This window comes from Carettochelys insculpta, chromosome 1 (assembly GCF_033958435.1).
Source record: "Carettochelys insculpta isolate YL-2023 chromosome 1, ASM3395843v1, whole genome shotgun sequence".
Classification (NCBI taxonomy): domain Eukaryota; kingdom Metazoa; phylum Chordata; order Testudines; family Carettochelyidae; genus Carettochelys; species Carettochelys insculpta.
This window is the reverse complement of record NC_134137.1, coordinates 274,450,375-274,468,854: the sequence shown is the minus strand read 5'-3', so window position 1 is coordinate 274,468,854 and position 18,480 is coordinate 274,450,375. Positions and strand designations below refer to the sequence as shown.

General features: G+C 44.2%; 1 protein-coding gene across 1 annotated transcript in view; it reads left to right on the top strand.

The window, feature by feature from the left end:
• SLC41A2 (solute carrier family 41 member 2) overlaps nt 1-18,480 on the top strand; it is a 91,835-nt gene that overhangs the window by 57,365 nt on the left and 15,990 nt on the right. The window contains exon 10 of the mRNA XM_075007793.1: nt 4,026-4,174. Within this exon, the coding sequence (XP_074863894.1) occupies nt 4,026-4,174 (149 nt within the window). The remainder of the gene's footprint in view (nt 1-4,025; nt 4,175-18,480) is intronic.

Below are 18,480 nucleotides of genomic sequence, written 5' to 3'. Positions count from 1 at the left end.
AAGACAGGAAAAAGAGGGTAGGCATAAATGGTAAATTTTCCAAATGGAGAGGGGTAACTAGTGGTGTCCCCCAAGGGTCAGTCCTAGGACCAGTCCTGTTCAATTTATTCATAAATGATCTGGAGAAGGGCGTGAGCAGTGAGGTGGCAAAGTTTGCAGATGACACTAGATTGTTCAAGATGGTCAAGACAAAGGCAGACTGTGAAGATGTTCAAAAAATCTCATCAAACTGAGTGACTGGGCAACAAAATGGCAAATGAAATTTAATGTGGATAAGAGTAAGGTAATGCACATTGGACAAAATAATCCTAACTCTACTTAGAATATGATAGGGGCTAATTTAGCTATAACTAATCAGGAAAGAGATCTTGGAGTTATCGTGGATAGTTCCTTGAAAACATCCACACAGTTTGCAGAGGCAGTCAAAAAGGCAAATAGGATGTTAGGTATTATTTTAAAAAGGGATAGAAAATAAGATAAGGAGTATCTTACTGCCCCTATATAAATCTGTGGGATGCCCACATCTTGAATAGCATGTACAGATGTGGTTTCCTCACCTAAAAAAAGATATCTTGGCACTAGAAAAGGTTCAGAAAAGGGCAACTAAAATGATTAGGGACTTGGAACAGGTCCCATATGAGGAGAGGCTAAAAAGATTGGGACTTTTCAGTTTAGAAAAGTGGAGACTGAGGGGGGACATGATAGAAGTATATAAAATTATGGCAGGTGTGGAGAGGGTGAATAAAGAGAAGTTATTTACTTGTGCCCATAATACAAGAACTAGAGGACACCAAATGAAATTAATGGCTAGCAGGTTTAAAACTAATTAAAGAAAGTTCTTCTTCACTCAGCGCATAGTTAGCCTGTGGAACTCCTTGCCAGAGGAGACTGTGAAGGCTTGGACTATAACAGAATTTAAGAAAGAGCTAGATAAATTCATGGAGGTTAGGTCCATAAAAAGCTCTTAGCCAATGGTAGGAATGGCGTCCCTGACCTCTGATTGTCAGAGGCTGGAAATGGATGGCAGGAGACAAATTGCTTGCTCATTGTCTTCAGTCCACCCCCTCTAGGGCACTTGGCACTGGCCACTGTCAGCAGACAGGCTACTGAGCTGGATGGACCTTTGGTCTGACCCAGTATGGCCGTTCTTATGTTTTTAACTCTGCACTGGCCAGGAGGGAGGGGCCAGGCTTGCTGGCTGGAGAATGCCTCTCCCCCATGGCCCTGCTGCACATGCTCCAACTGCAGCTGAAGTATGAAGGCCAGGGAGGCCAGTCTGTTGAGGCTGGCCACCAGAGGAGGAGAAGGTCCTGCTGCAACTTGGGAGCAACACCCTGCCGGAGGCGGAGCAGCAACCACCCAAGGAGCAGCAGCTGCAGCAGCTTGAGGAGGCTCAGCCAAAGCTAGGAGATGTCTTGTCCAGAACAGAGTAGGACGTAGCCCAGAGCAGGGAGTTGGGAGGAATCCTGAGAGCTCAGTATGTTGTGGTGGGAATCCCAAGTGAGCTGGTGGTTGGGGAGATGCCCCCACCACTGACAGGGCTCTGAGCTGGAGCCTGGTGGAGAGGAAGGGTCCAGGCTCCCCTATCCCCACCCTTCTTACCCCAAGGAGGGGTGGAGCACTGACTTGCCAAGGTCAACTAGGCTGCTGGGGCCTGACTAGGCCACCGAGGCCTGTGAATATTGGCTAAGCTACTGAGGCCTGTGAATACTGACTAGGCTGCCAAGGCCCAACCAGGCCACTGGGTCTGACTGAGGGGATATGGACTAGGCCACGGGGGCCTGAGGGCAGCATGCAAGTCCTCAGAAGAGGCACCGGGTCAGAAGCTCCACCACAGATACACAGGAGCTTTTTATCGCTTTGTTACTTCTGCTCAATGTTTTGGACTCACAGTAAGCCACAAGAAGATAGAAGTTGTGCCTCAGCCTGTTTGGAAAGAGCCCAGCACTGCTAGTACAGTAGTCACTGCTGCTGGTACAGTCATTCAGGCTGTTGACAAGCTCTTTTATCTCAGAAGTGCACTGTGCTCTAACATAAACATGGATCATGACGTATCTGCTCAATTAGCCAAAGCCAGTGCTGCCTTTGGAAAATTGACCAAACACTTATGGAGTGACCATGGTATTAAACTCCATACTAAGGTAGCAGTTCATCAGGCAGTTTTGAAACTCTGTCAGTTCCATATTTGCTGTCTGAGGAAGATTGCCCACGTGAATTGGAAGGACAAAATTCCTAACATGCAGGTTCTTAAGCTGTGTGGTGTCATAGGCATGAAAGCAATGCTTATGAACAAACTGTTTCACTGGATTGGACATGTTATGACGATGGATGATACACTGATACCAAAGATGGTCTTCTATGGCCGGCTTGTTCATGGAAAGCAATCTATCAGTGGTCAGTATAAGTACCATAAAGACATGTTAAAGACCAACGTGAAGTCATGTGGCATATCTCCCAATGATCTGCAAACTCTAGTTCAGGACAGATTGTCCTGGTGGCAAACCACTGTACAGACTCTTAATTGCTTTGAGAATCAGCATATCTAGGCACTACAGGAAAAATGTAGGATCCAGAAACAACGTACAACGCCTGCAGTTGGTGGTTTTTCATGTGACATCTGTAATGGGCTTTGCCAGTCAACAGTTGGTTTAGTTACTCACCAACAGCATCATAGAAGATGAGATCCGTCGATTGATGGCTCAGTCCAAGAAGAAGGGTTCCCCTATGCCCACAGACTGACTCTTCTTGGACCTCTCTACCTTCTTTGGCTCCTTGTTTTTTCATCACCACCACCACTTCCAACTCCTCATCCCTGCTGCTTCGTCAACACTACTGTTTCCTGACACGCTATACGTTCATGTTTATTAACTGGGGAAAGTATCCTTCAGCTATCTAGTGCTATTTTAAAGTCAGCTGAAACTTTATGCAGGTGCTGAAAACTTTTTATTCCTTGCTTCACCTCGTTAACCTAAGTCATAATGGTTTTATTCCATCTGTGTGGTAATACTGTAATGGAAAGTTTCCAGAAGTAAAAACATATAAGGTTGTCCATACTGGGTTAGACCAAAGGGCCATGTAGCCTAATAGCCTGTCTTTTGACAGTGGCCAATGCCAGCTGCCCCAGGGGGAATAAACAGAACATCATCAAGTGATCTATTTTCCGTTACTTATTCTCAGCTTCTGGCAACAGAGGCTAGGGACACCATCCCTGCCCATCCTGATTAATGGCCATTGGTGGACCTATCCTCCATGAATTTATTTAGTTCTGTTTTGAATCCTGTTATAGTCTTGGTGTTCACAACATCCTGTGGCAAGGAGTTCCACATTTTCACTGTGTATTGTGTGAAGTCATGTTATCACATGCCACACAGTTATTGTTCTGACTTCCACAGTTTTTCTTTAAATTTCAAATAGAAGGTATCTTTTGTAAATGTGTGATAGCTTTTGGGAATAGTTGACTTATCAGTTGCAGCTGTTGCTTTTTGATATTTATTAAATGTTCTTCTAACTAATAAATAAAGTAACAGGTGACTGTGAAGGTACTGCTAAACAATATAAAAAGCGCTCTTGGGGGACTTGTGTGCAAGGTAAAAGTGGCCAAAACTTTCTGTCACCTGAGGGAACAGCTAGGGGCCTACTGGAATTCAAAGTGGGTGCTTGTGCTCAGATAATGAACCCAGTCAAGGTGTCAAGGGTTTTGTATGATTCAGAGCGGAACTCCAGCAATCTCTGCTGGTAGGGGTCCTGTTGATCCTCTGGCAGGCACTAAACAGAATAAATTCTGAGGGAGTTGGGTGAAAAAAACTATTTGCCCTCCCATAAGGGTATAATTTGCACCTGCCTTTAATATCTGGGTTGATTTGGGCTCACTTTAATGGAATTTAAGTACTGTGTTTCCTGACTCTCTCCACTGTCTTTTCTACTGACTGGGAAAAATATCCTTCAGCTGTCTAGTGCTTCTCTTATTGATAAACATATCTTCTGGTTTTTTAAGAGCTAAACTGCATTTTGCTTTTGTATTACAGGAGCAAATAACAAGTCAGCTCAAGTTCTTCTCCTTTTGGTGATTCCTGGGCATTTAATTTTCTTGTACACCATCCATTTAATGAAAAGTGGTCATACCTCTTTGACTCCAGTTTTTATATCAGTATATTTGTTTGCGGCCCTGCTTCAGGTAAGAATAAAAACAGCTATTACATGTTTTAGTTCTCAAAGATTTCCATGTTTGATACTAGCTTTTAGAGATGTAGGCTGGGTCTACACTAGAGAGTTTTGTCGACAGAAGGGGCCTTCTGTTGACATAACTCAGGGACTGTCTACACACTTAAAGCATTCTGTTGACAGCTTCTCGACAGAACTCTGCATTTACCTTGACAGTATTACCCCTCAAAAATTTGAGGCATAACAATTGCTTGACAGTGTACTGATGACAAAAGTGCAATGTAGAGACTTCTGTCAACAGAGAGGAGGACTTCCAGTTGCTAAGCAGGCCTCTTTGCAGAGCCCGCTTTCTGGCACCAGAGGGCAGTGCAGTCTGGTAGTTCTCTGTCGACAGAGAAAGTTGTGTGGAGATGTGAGCTGTTGACAGAAGTTCCGTCAAGATTGTAGACACATGTTTCTAGTGTAGACATAGCCATAGAGTAGAACAGTGTGGGCTGTCCATGTTCGAGGTTATCAGTTAACCTTTTGTATATTCCCACACATGCCCAATAGCTTCTACAACTGCATTTTGGGTGTTTCTGAGCAGATACCTTTCTGTGTATCATTTTCCCAGTGTACATTATGTTTGTTCTCTGTTCCTCCTGTGTCATCACCATTAAAGCCAGTGGACATCATGTTAAAAGTGGGAAAGGAATATGATCTTTTTTAACAGAAAGCAGGCCAAAAAAAATTCCCAAGGAAGTCTTCAACCTGGTTTCATTAAAATAAAATGGATCACAGTGTTGTTGATTAACATAACTCATAAATGTAGCTATTTCTGAGTTATCTTTAAAACTGCTACTAATGTCATCATAATCAACACAACTCTTATTTAAAAAAACATGGAAGTCTGTGTTTTATATTCTGCATTTGTCTTATTGGACTGGTGGTATTTCAGTATAATTGTAAATGGGTGAAAAATCACCTTGACTGTATATTTTAAATATACTTGTTTTTTGGATATGGTGAAGTTAGAAAATGAGTCATGAAAGATGGATTTTGCAAATTGCTGGCATTCGAATTTCATGAGAACCCCATCTTTTTCACCTAGTATATATTTGGAAAACTCAAGGCCTTGCATATAACTGCATCTCATAGTAAAATGGTCATGCCATTATTTTAAACTCTTTCCCTTCTTATTACTTGTTCTTTCAGTTCTATCACTTTGATTTTTTTAATTTCTCTTTCCTCATCCCCCTTTCATGGATTTACTTTATGTTGTCTTGATGAAGGTTTCATTCAAAGCAAAGGATATATCAGGAACTTCTGGAATAAATTGATTTCATATTTTCTGCTCTATTATATTTTAGTATTTGCGTAATTACTATCATTTCGCTCAATTTTGAACTGGTCTTTTGGAAAGTCTCAGGTTTCTCTTGCTGACTTCAGACACTAAGAGGAGGCAGAGCTTTTTAGAATGGTGTGGTAGAAAAGGCTGGGCATCAGCACAAGTATACATTTAAAGTAGATTTTCAGAAATGCAAGAAAATTGCAAAGTCTATTTACCTTTCACCTATGCCTGTGTTGCAGTAGTATAATTCTACTTTTAGTGCAATGCAGATTGCTTTTTCACTTGATGTAAGCAAGAGGAGATTGAAGCTTGCATTTTTCCCTTTTGTGAATATTTCCCTTCCCCACCATCCTTCTCTGCCCATGGCAGACATTTTGCGGTTGTTCTTTAATCACAAGTATTGCACACTGTGATTTTTGAGACCTTTGCAAAGTCACAGTCAGGACCCCCTATTTCTCATCACCTTATGAAAATATTCCAGTACGGTGGTTGTTTCTGATCGTTTCCTTTTGTTATATCAGATAAAATCACATTTCTGTAGTGCTGTAGACAGGATTTGTATGGCTTTAATTATCAGATTTCAGATTTTAACGTAAGTGACTCTTCCTTCCCCCTTGAGTCATGATTACATCTTAAATTAACTGTGCAATCTTAATCAGTTATGCTAATGCTCTTTCCTACAGCCTGTTGGGACCTAAAGAGAATGGGCCTCCCATGCAATTGCAATTGCACGTTTCTTGGTTTTCTTCTTTTGTAACATTCAACCAATTTGTTTCCTGCCTTTCATTTTCTGCTGAACACTATTGATGCAAGCAAACACCTTGTAGTAATGGGAATATTTTGAAATTGTAAACTCAGTTCTCTGCTGTGATGAGGACATCGAGCTATGCACTAATCTTGTTCTGATGCATTTTTTTCCCCTGAGACTTTCATATTTTGTTTTCCTTCAGTTGTTAGTCTTTTCAAAGATTTAGTCTTTTCCCTTCTTAGTAAGGCAGGAAAATCTCATAGCTAACTACTGCCATTTCAGTAGTAACAGAGAGGTAGCTGTGTTAGTCTGTACTCCAACATAACAAAGCAGCAGAAATGCAGCAGTTTAAAGACGAACAAAATTATTTATTTGGTGATGAGCTTTCACAGGACAGACCCACTTCTTCAGATCCTAAAGAAGTGGATCTATCCCATGAAAGCTCATCACCAAATACATCTTTTTGTTAGTCTTTAAACTGCTACATTTCTGCTGCTTTGTTTTGTTACTGTTATTTCAGTTATCAACCAAATGATAATGTCTTGAGTAATGTACAACTGCAGATTCTAACTTTAGTCCATGTTCAATTGCAAAACTTGTAGTTGATTTCACATTGTTGAAATCGTCAGTATATATCTTATTTTATGAAAGATCTACATTTTAATAGGCTAAAAGTGCTTTTCTAAAAATCTGAGGTAACAAATGAATAGCTAGCTAGATAGCTAGAAAACAATAATACCCAAAGGCAATAACCAGTTCTGGGGAGTCCAGACTGAACAAGTTTGATATCCTATTGCTTTATTCATTATATTTGTTTGGGGCAAAAATGTTTTGTTGAATATTTGCATATTCTTTAAGTTATCATGGTCACATACTGAATCTATGTATAGTCTTTCTGGTATATTAAATTCTGCATAATAAAAGAAAATGGATGACTTTTGTAATCCTAAAAACCTCTTGACATTTTCAAGATGATTATAAAGGAGAGCAGAGCTTTGATCTTAATCCCCCCATAGCAACACAACTGTATCTTCAGCTAAGATGCCCACCCAACAATGCCCCCATCAAATTGCCTTTTTTTTTTTGTTTGTTTCATCACCATTGCAATGTCTCTGTTTCTGTTTATCACTCCTCTTTCTCTAGGTGTTATTCAAAGCCCACAGAATCAATGGGTTCCATGAAATTCGGTGGATTTTAGAGGATTTCCATAATGTGACATATTTCCCTATGATGATCTCCTGTTGCTCATTTTTACTTCATCTCTTTCTTTCTTCATTATTTCTGATACCTTTACACTCTTTTCCACTGTCCGTTCAATCAACTTCAGAGGTCTCTGCTGCCTGCTCATTTCCAAATGTTCTCTGCCTTCTCTGTGTAGTATAGTTAAAATTAAGTTTTGGGGAATGGAGCTATTATAATACATTTACATAAATGTACATTAATATTAATATAGATTTAGGTATTACTAATCAATAGTACGCTATATGCAATAAGAGAAAAACATGTAAAAGTCACTGAATCTACAATCAGTTTCTAAACTTAACCATTACTGTCTTTTTAAATATTGGTTTTGATTTTGAAAATAGTGTCAACTAGTCATTTATGAACTAATGATCATTTTTTAAAAACAAAGCTGTTTTGATTTCAAAAGACAAAAAAAAGCAAACAACATTTTTGTTCGTTTAACAGTCGATGTACTGCATCTTTTAAACTAAATAAATGAATTGGATCTGTGGCTTGAAATGTTACTTCTGTTGAACTCAGTGGCAATACTTCTGTTAATGTCAATGGGATTGGTATTTCAATAATTTTATTTGCATTAGGTCTGAGAAAAAGTATACCAGTTTTCATGGAGGGATACTTTTTTAAGATTGAGTGTAAACTTGTGAAATAGTTTAATAATATAATGTCTGACACATACTTATCTATGGCACCATTCACAGGTAATGCAAAATAAGTGTCATAGTAATATCTATTAAAACCTATAGATTACTTTACTTTATGAAATTTATAGATAATACAGCATACATTGTCTGGGCAAGCCATTAGATATTGCTGAAAATCAGACATGACAGAAGACCGATTTAAACACAACTTGGGTTTAGTTTGTATTGTATCCTTGTGGAGAAACATACTTGTTTTCTGAAAGCTATACAAAGCCACTCTGTTACTATACTAAGCCAAGTTTTTGATACCTTCTTCATGAAGATACAGTCTGGCAATGGGCCACCAATGCATATATGATTGAACAGCCTAGGGCATCCACAAAGGGAGTAGGGACAAGAAGGGGCATAGGCCTCCCTTGCAAATAATCAGCACAGAACTCCTCCAGCCCCAGGGCTGCATTGTAGAGAGAGAACAAGATTCTCTGGCTCTTACTGAAGGAGCTTGCTCTCTCTCCCTGTCACAACCCCTGAGGGCCAGAGCCAGGTACTTTATGGTTGCATAAAGATCCATAACACAGGGATTTTCATTGAAATGGTGAGTGCTTTGTTTATTCCTATGCATATAATGTATGTGCATGTGTTAATATGATTTAATGTGTATAATGTGTGTGTGTGTGTAATGCACCTTTCCCAAAGTGATCACATTTAAATTTCTGCAAATGCCCCTGGAATAAGCATAGGTTTGTGGGTGTTTTTTTATTTTATTTTTTATTCTGTTTTTATGTTTTGAGACACAGTATTTTTTACTATTTGCAGCTAGGCATAAAGAATAAGGTTCATTTTCAGCATTGTCAGCCAGCAATAAAATGAAGGCAAAACTGGAGTAATGAAACCATCAGTCTTACAGCATGCTGCTTTGAACATTCAAAGGCTGCCTCTGTGTTTCAGGTTCCTGCTGAGCCAATAAAGAGCCCTCTGAGGAATTTTCACACCTACCAACCAAATCTCAGCATGCAGCTGTGTTATGGACTTTGGGAATAAACAAGTAATGGGAAATTCTAGAAGCCATCAACCAGTAAATCTGCCATGATAAAATACAATTACTTGTATCAATAAAAATCAGAGCAGTATTCTTGTGGAATGACACAATTTGAACGTTCCAAAGTAGTTTCCTATTTGACTGCAAACTAGCAAATTCAGTGGTGTTTTGATGGCTCCTTTCTTTACAATGAAAAGGATATCTTGGGTTCTACCATAGCCTGAGGCAATAAGGAACCTTATTTTTATCATTTGGGAATTTTCACTAATGGCCCCGTTCTGTACTACTTACACAGAGGGGGAAAATATCTCATGCAGTTCAATGCAGTTTTTGTTAGAAAGAGCCAGGGCTGCGTGGACGCTCTCTACAGAAAGAGCAGATCAATCTTTTGAGACCCTTTTTGGTATGTGGATGCGCTCTTTTGAAAGGGATTTTTTCAGAGCATATCTTCCAGAAGAACTTCTTTCGAAGGATCTCTGTAGTGTAGACATAGCCCAAGAGAAACCATGTCTATATCTACCCTAGCATGGAAGATTGACTTGTTCAGGGGTCAGAACTGATCCCGTACTCCTCACAAGCACAAGTAGTAAGGGAGGTCAATGGGAGAAACTCTTCCATCAGCCTTCAGTAAGGACACCCAAGTAAGCCAAGCACAGATACATTGGTTCTAGCTACACAGTTACCATAGCTAAAATTGCGTATCTGCAGTCAACTTCCTTTGCCTGGTGTAGACATAGCCAATGGGTTCTGTAAGCAGAAAATACAACATCAGAAGAGGTTCCTAGAAGGAAGACAATATGGATAGTGAGTGATCAGCTTTGGGACCATGTCTGTCTTTCTCTCAGAAGATAGAAGTGACTTCATGTGCAATAAGTGCAAGTTGTGCTGCACAATGGAAGAGAACGTTATAGGACTAAAGGCCCAAGTATCTACCTTTCATTACATCAGAGGAAACAAAGACATTCTGAATACCATTTGATAACACAGGCACAGTATGGTGAAAAATCAGAGTGGGCAATGCAGAGTATGGAAGAAAATTGCAGAATGTGGCCTCCAGAAGAAGAAAGAGAAGTCATAGATCCCCAGTGCAGAAAGTGGTAAGAAACCTGTCTCTTCACAGAGAATGGCTGGACGAGTTATTAGAGGAAAGGGATCAGAAGATCCCAGTTTAATGAAAGGCACAGGATGCATTGTCCTGAGGATGGTGATTCCATGACCACCACTTCCAACAGGAGGAGACAGGTGGTGGTGGTCAGGGACTCTCAGCTAAGGGGAATAGAATCACCCATCTGCCATTCAGATTGGGAAAATTGAGAAGTGTGTTGCTTGTCTGGAGGTTGAATTCAGGATGTGAATGGAGTATCTGCCAAAGCTGATCAAACCAATGGGGAGGAAACAGAAGAAAGAGCATGCAACAGGGGAAGCAGACGGATCCCAACTAAGAAAGTAGGGCAATAAGCTAGTTATCGTACATAAAAAGCCTGGGAAACAGTAAGAATTGGAAATCCTGGCACAGTCAAGGAATTGTGATGTGACTGGAATAACAGAGACTTCGTGGGGTAACTCACAGAACTGGAACACTGTCATGGATGGGTATAAACTGTTCAGGAAGGACAAGCGGGGAAAAAGGGTGGAGGAGTTGCACTCTGTGTAAGAGAGCAGTATGGGTGCTCAGAGCACTGGGTCTTTAGGTTAAGATTGAAGACGAGAGCAACAAGAGTGATGTCATGATGAGCATCTGCTGTAGAGCAGTGTTTCTTAAACTTTTTGGCCATGTCCCCCCCGCCACACACACAAAAAGCAGCTCAAAAGACAAATCTGCTCTTTCAAAAGAGAGTGTCCACCCAGCCCCTGCTCTTTGGAAAGAGCTGACCAAGGACTGAAAAATCCAGCGGTGTGAGGACTGCTCTTTCAGAAGAAGGGCCCCATGAGCATCTACACACACTTTCTACTGACAGAGTCTTCTGGAAGAAGGTGTTCTTCCTCATCTGGGTGAGGAATAGGGTCTCCATAAAAAGCTCCATGTTCTTCCAGATTCCTTCTGGAAGAACACCTTTTGTGTGTAAATGCTCCCAGGATCTTCTGGAAGAGTGCCATCTTCTTCCAGAAAAACTTGACTGCGTAGATGTGGCCTTTGAGACCACGGAACACCAAACAATATTTTTGTTAATGTGGAACATCTGTGAAAATTTTCTTCAAAAAATTATCAGATCAAAACAAGCAAACAAACAGCAAAGACAAAATGACGTAATTTAATCAGGTGTCATAGCAATGAAGAAGTAACATTGTATCTGGTTTTCATAACAGAAAATATATACCATTGGTGTATGATATTAAAAAAGCATCAGGTGCTCGCTGCATACCAAGTTGTTTATAGAACATGAATGTTCTGTGGAACATAGTTTAAGAAACACTGCTATAGACCACCAGACCAGAAGAATGATGTAGACAAAGTTTTCTTTGGACATCTCACAGACGTTTCCAGCTCACAGGCCCTAGATGTCCTGGGGGACTTAAGTCACCCTGACATCTGTTGGAAGTGCAGTGGAGCTATGTACAGAAAATCCAGGAAGTTTTTTGAGACTGTTGATGGATAAGTTCCTGGTGCGAGTGCTGGAGGAACCAACTAGGAATCATGCTCCCCTTGACCTGCTTCTCACAAGCCGGGAAGAATTGGTAGACAAAGTAGAAGTAGGGGGCAACCTGGGCAGCAGTGGCCATAAGATGGTTGAGTTAGGCGACTGGCAAAAGGAAGAAAGGAGAGCAGAAGCATACAGATACTGAACATCAGAAAAGCAGTCTTTGACTCTTTCAGGGAACTGATAAGCAGGATCTCCTGGAAGACTAATATGGGTAGGGAGGGTGGGGAGAGGAGTCCAGAAGAGGTGGCTGTATTTTAAAGAAGGCTTATTGAGGTCACAGGGACAAAGCATCTGAATGTGCAGTAAGAAAAGCAAATGCATCAGGTGACCAGCGTGGCTTAACAGAGAGATCTTTAGAGAGCTAAAACACATAAAAGAGGCCCACAAGAAGTGAAAACTTGGCAAGATGACTAGGGAGGATATAAAAGCATTGCGTAAGCATGCAGGGGTATAATCAGAAGGGCCAAAGCACAACTGGAATTGCAGCTAGCAAGGGATGTCAAGGATAACTAGAAGTGTTTCTACAGGTATATTAGCAACAAGAAGATGTCAGGGAGTGTGCAACCCTTACTGAATGGAGAAGGCAACCTAGTGACAGATGCTGAAGTACTCATTTTTTTTATTTTTTATTTTATTTTTGCCTCTTTCTTCACAAAGTCATCTCCCAGACTGCTGCACTGGGCAGCACAAGTATGGGGAGGAGGTGAGCAGCCGTCAATAGTGGAATAACAGGTTAAAGACTATTAAGAAAAGCTGGACTTGTACAAGTTCATGGGGACAGCTCTACTGCACCTGAGCATGCTATGGAAGTTGGCTGATGTGATTTCAGAGCTGAAAACTTTTGGCAATCAGGGGAGTTCCCAGACAATTGGAAAAAGGCAAATGTATTGTTTGGCGTCAAAAAGGGGAAGGAGGAATATCTGTAGACTTACAGACCACTTAGCCTCACATCAGTGCCTGAAAAAAATCATGAAGCAGGTTCTCAAGGAATCAATTTTTAAATTGTAGGGGCGGAAAGGAAATTGAACAAGAACAGTCAACATGGATTCACCAAAGGCAAGTGATGCCTGAACAACCTAATTGCCTTCTGTGATGATATAACTGTCTCTCTGGATATGGAGAAAGCAGTAGATGTGGTATAGCTTGACTTTAGCAAAGGTTTTTTTATGCTCTCCCATAGTATTCTTGCTGAGAAGCTAAAGAAGCATGGCCTGGATGAATGGATTATAAGGTGGATAGAAAGATGGCTAGATCATCTGGTTCAACAAGTAGTAGTGAATGGCTTGATGTCAAGTTGGCACCTGATATCAGGCAGAGTACCACAGAGATTGGTCCAATGGCCAGTTTTGTTCAATATCTTCATTAATGATCTGGATGATGGGTTGGTTTTCACCTTCAGTAAGTGGATAACACTAAGTTGGCGGAGAGGTGGATATGCTGGCATGGGGAATGGGTAGGGACCAGAGCGACCTAAACTATTTGGAGGATTGAGTCAAAAGAAATCTGATGGGGTTCAAAAGGACAAGTGTGGAGTCCTACACTTAAGACTGAAAAAAACCCACATGCTGCTACAGGCTGTGGATTGACTGGCTAGGCACCAATTGTTCAGAAATGGACCTGAGGATTACTATAAACAAGAAGCTGACTATGGGTCGACAGTGCACCCTTGTTGCCACAAAGGCTAGTGGTATATTGGGCTGCATTACTAGGAGCATTAGTAGGAGCAGATCGAGGGAAGTGATTATTCCCCTCTCGGGCACTGATGAGACCACATAGTTTCAAACAGTTATGATTGTCCAGATACAGTCAAAACAGTTAGTCAAAGTCTTCGCATAGAAATTGTGCCAAAGTGTGTTATGTAAACAAATTGATACAACTTTGAATTTAAAGTAAACAAAAGTGAGTGAAATATACAATGTTGTCTTTTGCTTAAGAGGCAGACTGTTGAATGATGAAGACATTGTAGCTTGTGTATCTCATGTCCGCATTTACTCCCAAGCTGTGTGAATCAGACTTTTCTAACCTGGAAATAAGTAAGACATGGATGACAGCATTTTCAAGGTCCTTCTTAGAGATGAAAGGAGGTTGTACTCCTTTGGAGAGCCAGAGGTACTAGAAGTTCTTCTTCAAGTGATTGTTCATGTGCATTCCAATTTGGGTGTGCGCCAAGCGCATGCCCAGTTGCCAGAAGCTTTTTGTCTTAGCCGGTAGCCCTAGGGTCAGTGCGGCGCCCCCTGGAGTGGCGCCCGTATGGCCGCCCATATATGCACTGCCTGACCCACCCCCAACTCAGTTCCTTCTCGCTGCGCTGTTGGTTGCTGGAGCTCCCTCATTGTTGAGAGTTCGCTGGTAGCCTTTATTGTTTTAATTAGTTGTTAATAGTTTAGATAGTTATCTTTATAGGTAAATAGTTCCTCTTAGCACCTAGTGAGCCGTGGTAGGTCTTTAACCCCCTCGGCGCCAGGGGATGCCTGGCTCCCCGGGTTTTAAAAACTGTTCTAAATGTGGCAAATGTATGCCCAAAAGCGACCCGCATAGAGTGTATTTGAGTTTCTTCGGTGAGACTCACCTCCAGGAGTGGGAACTCAGAGTGCTGCATCATCGGTGCAGAGCACTCCAGCACCGTCAGTGCCATCAGAAAGTTCCCGGCACTGAGACCAGGACTCGGCGCCTAGCGCCTCCCAGCGCCAAAAGAACCAGTCCCTGGTGCTTTGTAAAAAGAGAAGACGGGACCAGGGTCGATCCCAGGAGAGAAGAAGGTGAAGACAGGTTTCGGGGGAGTCCACCAGATCACACTGTGACCGGGATCATAAAGTGCGGGCATTGACTCCAGCATGAGGTGGGAGCCCATGCTCTCCCAGGCTGCCCTCGACACCAGAGGCCTTTAGCACTGCACAAGGTCTCCTGCAGATTACAGTGCCACCACAGACGCCGCACCGGGAGCCTTCATTGCCCCTGTTCCAGATGCCTGGTCAGGCTCTAGGGACCCTGGCACGGTTCCTGATGCCGGTGAGACCCCAGCAAATGGTCGCCTCCCTCGGTGCCGTGCAGACAGTGCAGAGTGCTCAGGAGTCGGCGGGAGCTACAGGACCCTCAGCACCACTGTGGTCGTCGGCATCAGGGTTTGTGTCGGAGTTGGACTTGTTTTACTCCAGCTTGGCTCAGAGTGGGAGTACGAGGTCATCCTGATTCAGCGGACACCAACACCACTCCCTACGCCCCTTAGAAGGGGAGTGGCAAAGGCCCCTCAAGGGGCACCACAATGGCCCTTCTGGACCCTGTGAGCGATCCATTCAGGCACAGGGGCGGGATGCCGGACTCCCGTTCAGGGTGCCTGGCATCCCTCAGGTGCCAAGATCGGCACAGACCACTGCTCTGGGAGCCCCACCGAGAGAGCAAGTAGAGTTGTCAGCACCAGCACTGGTACGGACGACAGCACTGGCACCAACATCGGTACTGGTGCAGTTGGAGGTGACCCAAGCATGGGCATCACTCCTGCAGGCACCGGGAACTGTGGTGCAGTGGGCACTGGCACCAACAGAACCAGTGCCGTCCCAGGTGCAGTGTCCCCATATTCATGGCATCGACCACTAGGGGGCCCTTCACCCCAGGCATCAAGCACGGCACCACAGACCACGGTGCCACGGACTCAAATGCAAGTGCCGGAACCCCCGCATCAGTGGGCTTGGAGGCCATGATGCCCTCATCTTCATCCTCCCCAGACAAGGCATTAGCTGGATCCTCTGCATCCCCTGTACTGGAGGATGGAGGAGCGTACCAGCAGCTGTTGAGGAGGGTGGCCCAGAGTCTGGGGGTGCAGGCGGAAGAGGTCAGGGACGAAATAGACCCTGTTACAAACATCCTCTTAAAGTCTGGACTGTCCAGGGTGGCATTGGCCATTATAAAGACAATTGCCAACAGCGAAGACAGTATGCAAACACCGGTCTCAGCCTTGCCTACAGCTAGGAAAAATGAATGCCGGTATTTTGTCCCAGCCCAGGGAAATGAACATCTGTTCACCCATCCTCCCCCTGAATCACTTGTCATGGATGCTGTGACTGATAGGGAGAGGCAGGAGGTTCAGGGGCCCTCCCCTAAAAACAAAGATGCCAAAAGACTAGACCTGTACGGTAGGAAAGTTTACTCTACAGATGGCCTGCAGTTGAGAATCACTAACCAGCAGGCCATGGTTAGCAGGTATGCATAAAATATGGCCAGCTCTATGGACTGTTTCGCTGAACTGCTCCCACCAGACACCAAGTCAGAATTTATGGCTCTGGTAGCGGAGCAGAGACTCCTATCTAGAGCAGAACTGCAGGCTGCCCTAGATGCAGCTGATGCAGCCACCAGGGTCATGGCCTCGGGTATAGCCAGGAGAAGGGGGGCATGGCGTCAGGTCTCAGGATTCTCACAGGAGGTGCAGCAGTCAATTCAGGACCTCCCTTTTGAAGGCCCCTCCCTATTCTCAGAAAAAAACTGACAAGAGACTTCATAGTATGAAGGACTCATGGACCACTCTACGCTCACTGGGTCTATACACACCGGCGACCCAGAGAAGACATTTTACCCTGAGGCCCCAGTTCAGACGGTTCCAACAGCAACAACAGGATGGGAACAAGAGAAGGGGCCGTCGTAATAGGAGGTGTCAGGGCTGCCAGACACAGGACCAGAGCCACCCTAAACCTCCACTGGGGTCTAAACACCAATTTTGATGGGGCAGTCAGGAGCGACACACTGGCCACCCCCACAGTTCCAGCTCAGTGTTTATTTTCATTCCGCCTATCCCCATTCTACCATGCATGGTGCAGCATAACTTCGGACCAGTGGGTCCTCTGCATAGTAGAAAAGGGATATGCTATCCAGTGTTCTTCTTACCCCCCTTCAAAACCCCCTTCTCCATCCCTCTTCAGGGACCTCCCTCACGAGAGAGTTCTTAGGCAGGAGGTAGGAGCCCTCCTCCAAAGGGGGATACAGAGGAAGTTCCCTGGGAATTCTGGGGACAGGGATTTTATTCCCGGTATTTCCTAATCCCAAAAGTGAAAGGGGGGCTATGGCCAATCTTCGACCTGCGAAACCTGAACAAATTTGTGAAAAAGATAAAGTTTCATATGATATCCCTGGGCATAATTATCCCAATGCTGGAACGAGGGGATTGGTTTGCCGCTCTCAACTTACAAGACGCATATTTCCATATAGCAATTTATCCACCTCACAGGAGGTTCCTCCGATTTGTGCTAGGGAAGGACGATTATCAGTTCACAGTCCTTCCGTTCGGACTCTCCCCAGCCCCGAGAGTCTTTACCAAATATATGTCAGTAGTGGCAGCCTTCTTACGCAGGCAGTGAGTGCCCCTGTTCCCTTACCTAGACGACTGACTGATCAGAGGTCGGTCACAGAGACAGGTGTCAAGACGTACAGCTGATAAGAAAAACATTCAGCATGTTAGGCCTCCTAGTAAACGAGGTGAAGTGTGTGCTAGCCGCAACTCAAGTCATGGAGTTTGTGGGCACGCGACTAGATGCAGAGCAAGCCAGGGCCTTTCTGCCACAGGGCAGGGTCCAAGCCATGGCGTCTTGCATCCAAGGCCTAATCAGATTCCCAACCACAATGGCCAGGGGCTGCCTCAGACTGTTGGGCCACATAGCGGCAAGCACGTTCGTAGTCCAGCATGCCAGGTTACAAATGTGCCCCTTTCAGCTGTGGCTCGCCTCAGTATACAGACCTGTCAGGGACAACATAGACAAGTTAGTCACAGTCCCCCCCAAGAGTATTAACGGCATTACACTGATGGCTAGAAGGCGGGTTGGTCTGCATGGGAGTGCCTTTCAATCCCCTGCAACCCTCCCTCTCCCTGGTCACAGATGCCTCAGACCTAGGCTGGGGGGTACACTTGGGGGACCACCAGATGCAGGCCCCGTGGAGCAAGACCGATGCTCAGCTCCACATAAACGTGCAGGAGCTCAGAGCAGTTTGGCTGGCGTGCGAATTGTTTCAGAACGAACTGAGGGGGCAGTGTGTTGCAGTCAGCACAGACAATACTATGGCAATGTACTATATAAACAAACAACGGGGTACGTGCTCGTTGCCCCTGTGTCTGGAGGCCCTCACGCTTTGGGACTTCTGCATCCAGCGCCAGATTCTCCTGAGGGCGTTCTACCTGCCTGGGCCTCACAACTCCCTAGCAGACTGCCTCAGCAGGTCCTTCACAGACCATGATTGGTCATTACACACCGAAGTACTGAATTCAATTTTCCAGAGCTGGGGACGACCCCAGGTAGACCTCTTTGCCACTCATCTCAATGCGAAGTGCAGGACATTCTGCTCTTACCAGAACCGAAGTCCAGGCTCTTGGGCAGACACCTTCAGCATTCATTGGTCGGGTCTGTTGCTGTACGCCTTCCCACAGATACCGCACATCCACCAAACGCTGTTGAAAATTCGGTCGGACCAAGCATCAGTTATCCTGGTGGCCGCAGCCTGGGCTCGACAACACTGGTACTTGACCCTCTTGGAGATGTCCACTCACGCCCCGAAGGCGCTTCCGCAGCGCCCGGACTTGCTGACACAGGAGGAGGGGAGACTGCGGCACCCCAGTCTCCTGGCACTGCATCTCACAGCCTGGAGCCTCTGTGTCTGAGACCGGTTGAGCTGGCCTGCTCCAAACCTGTCAGGGA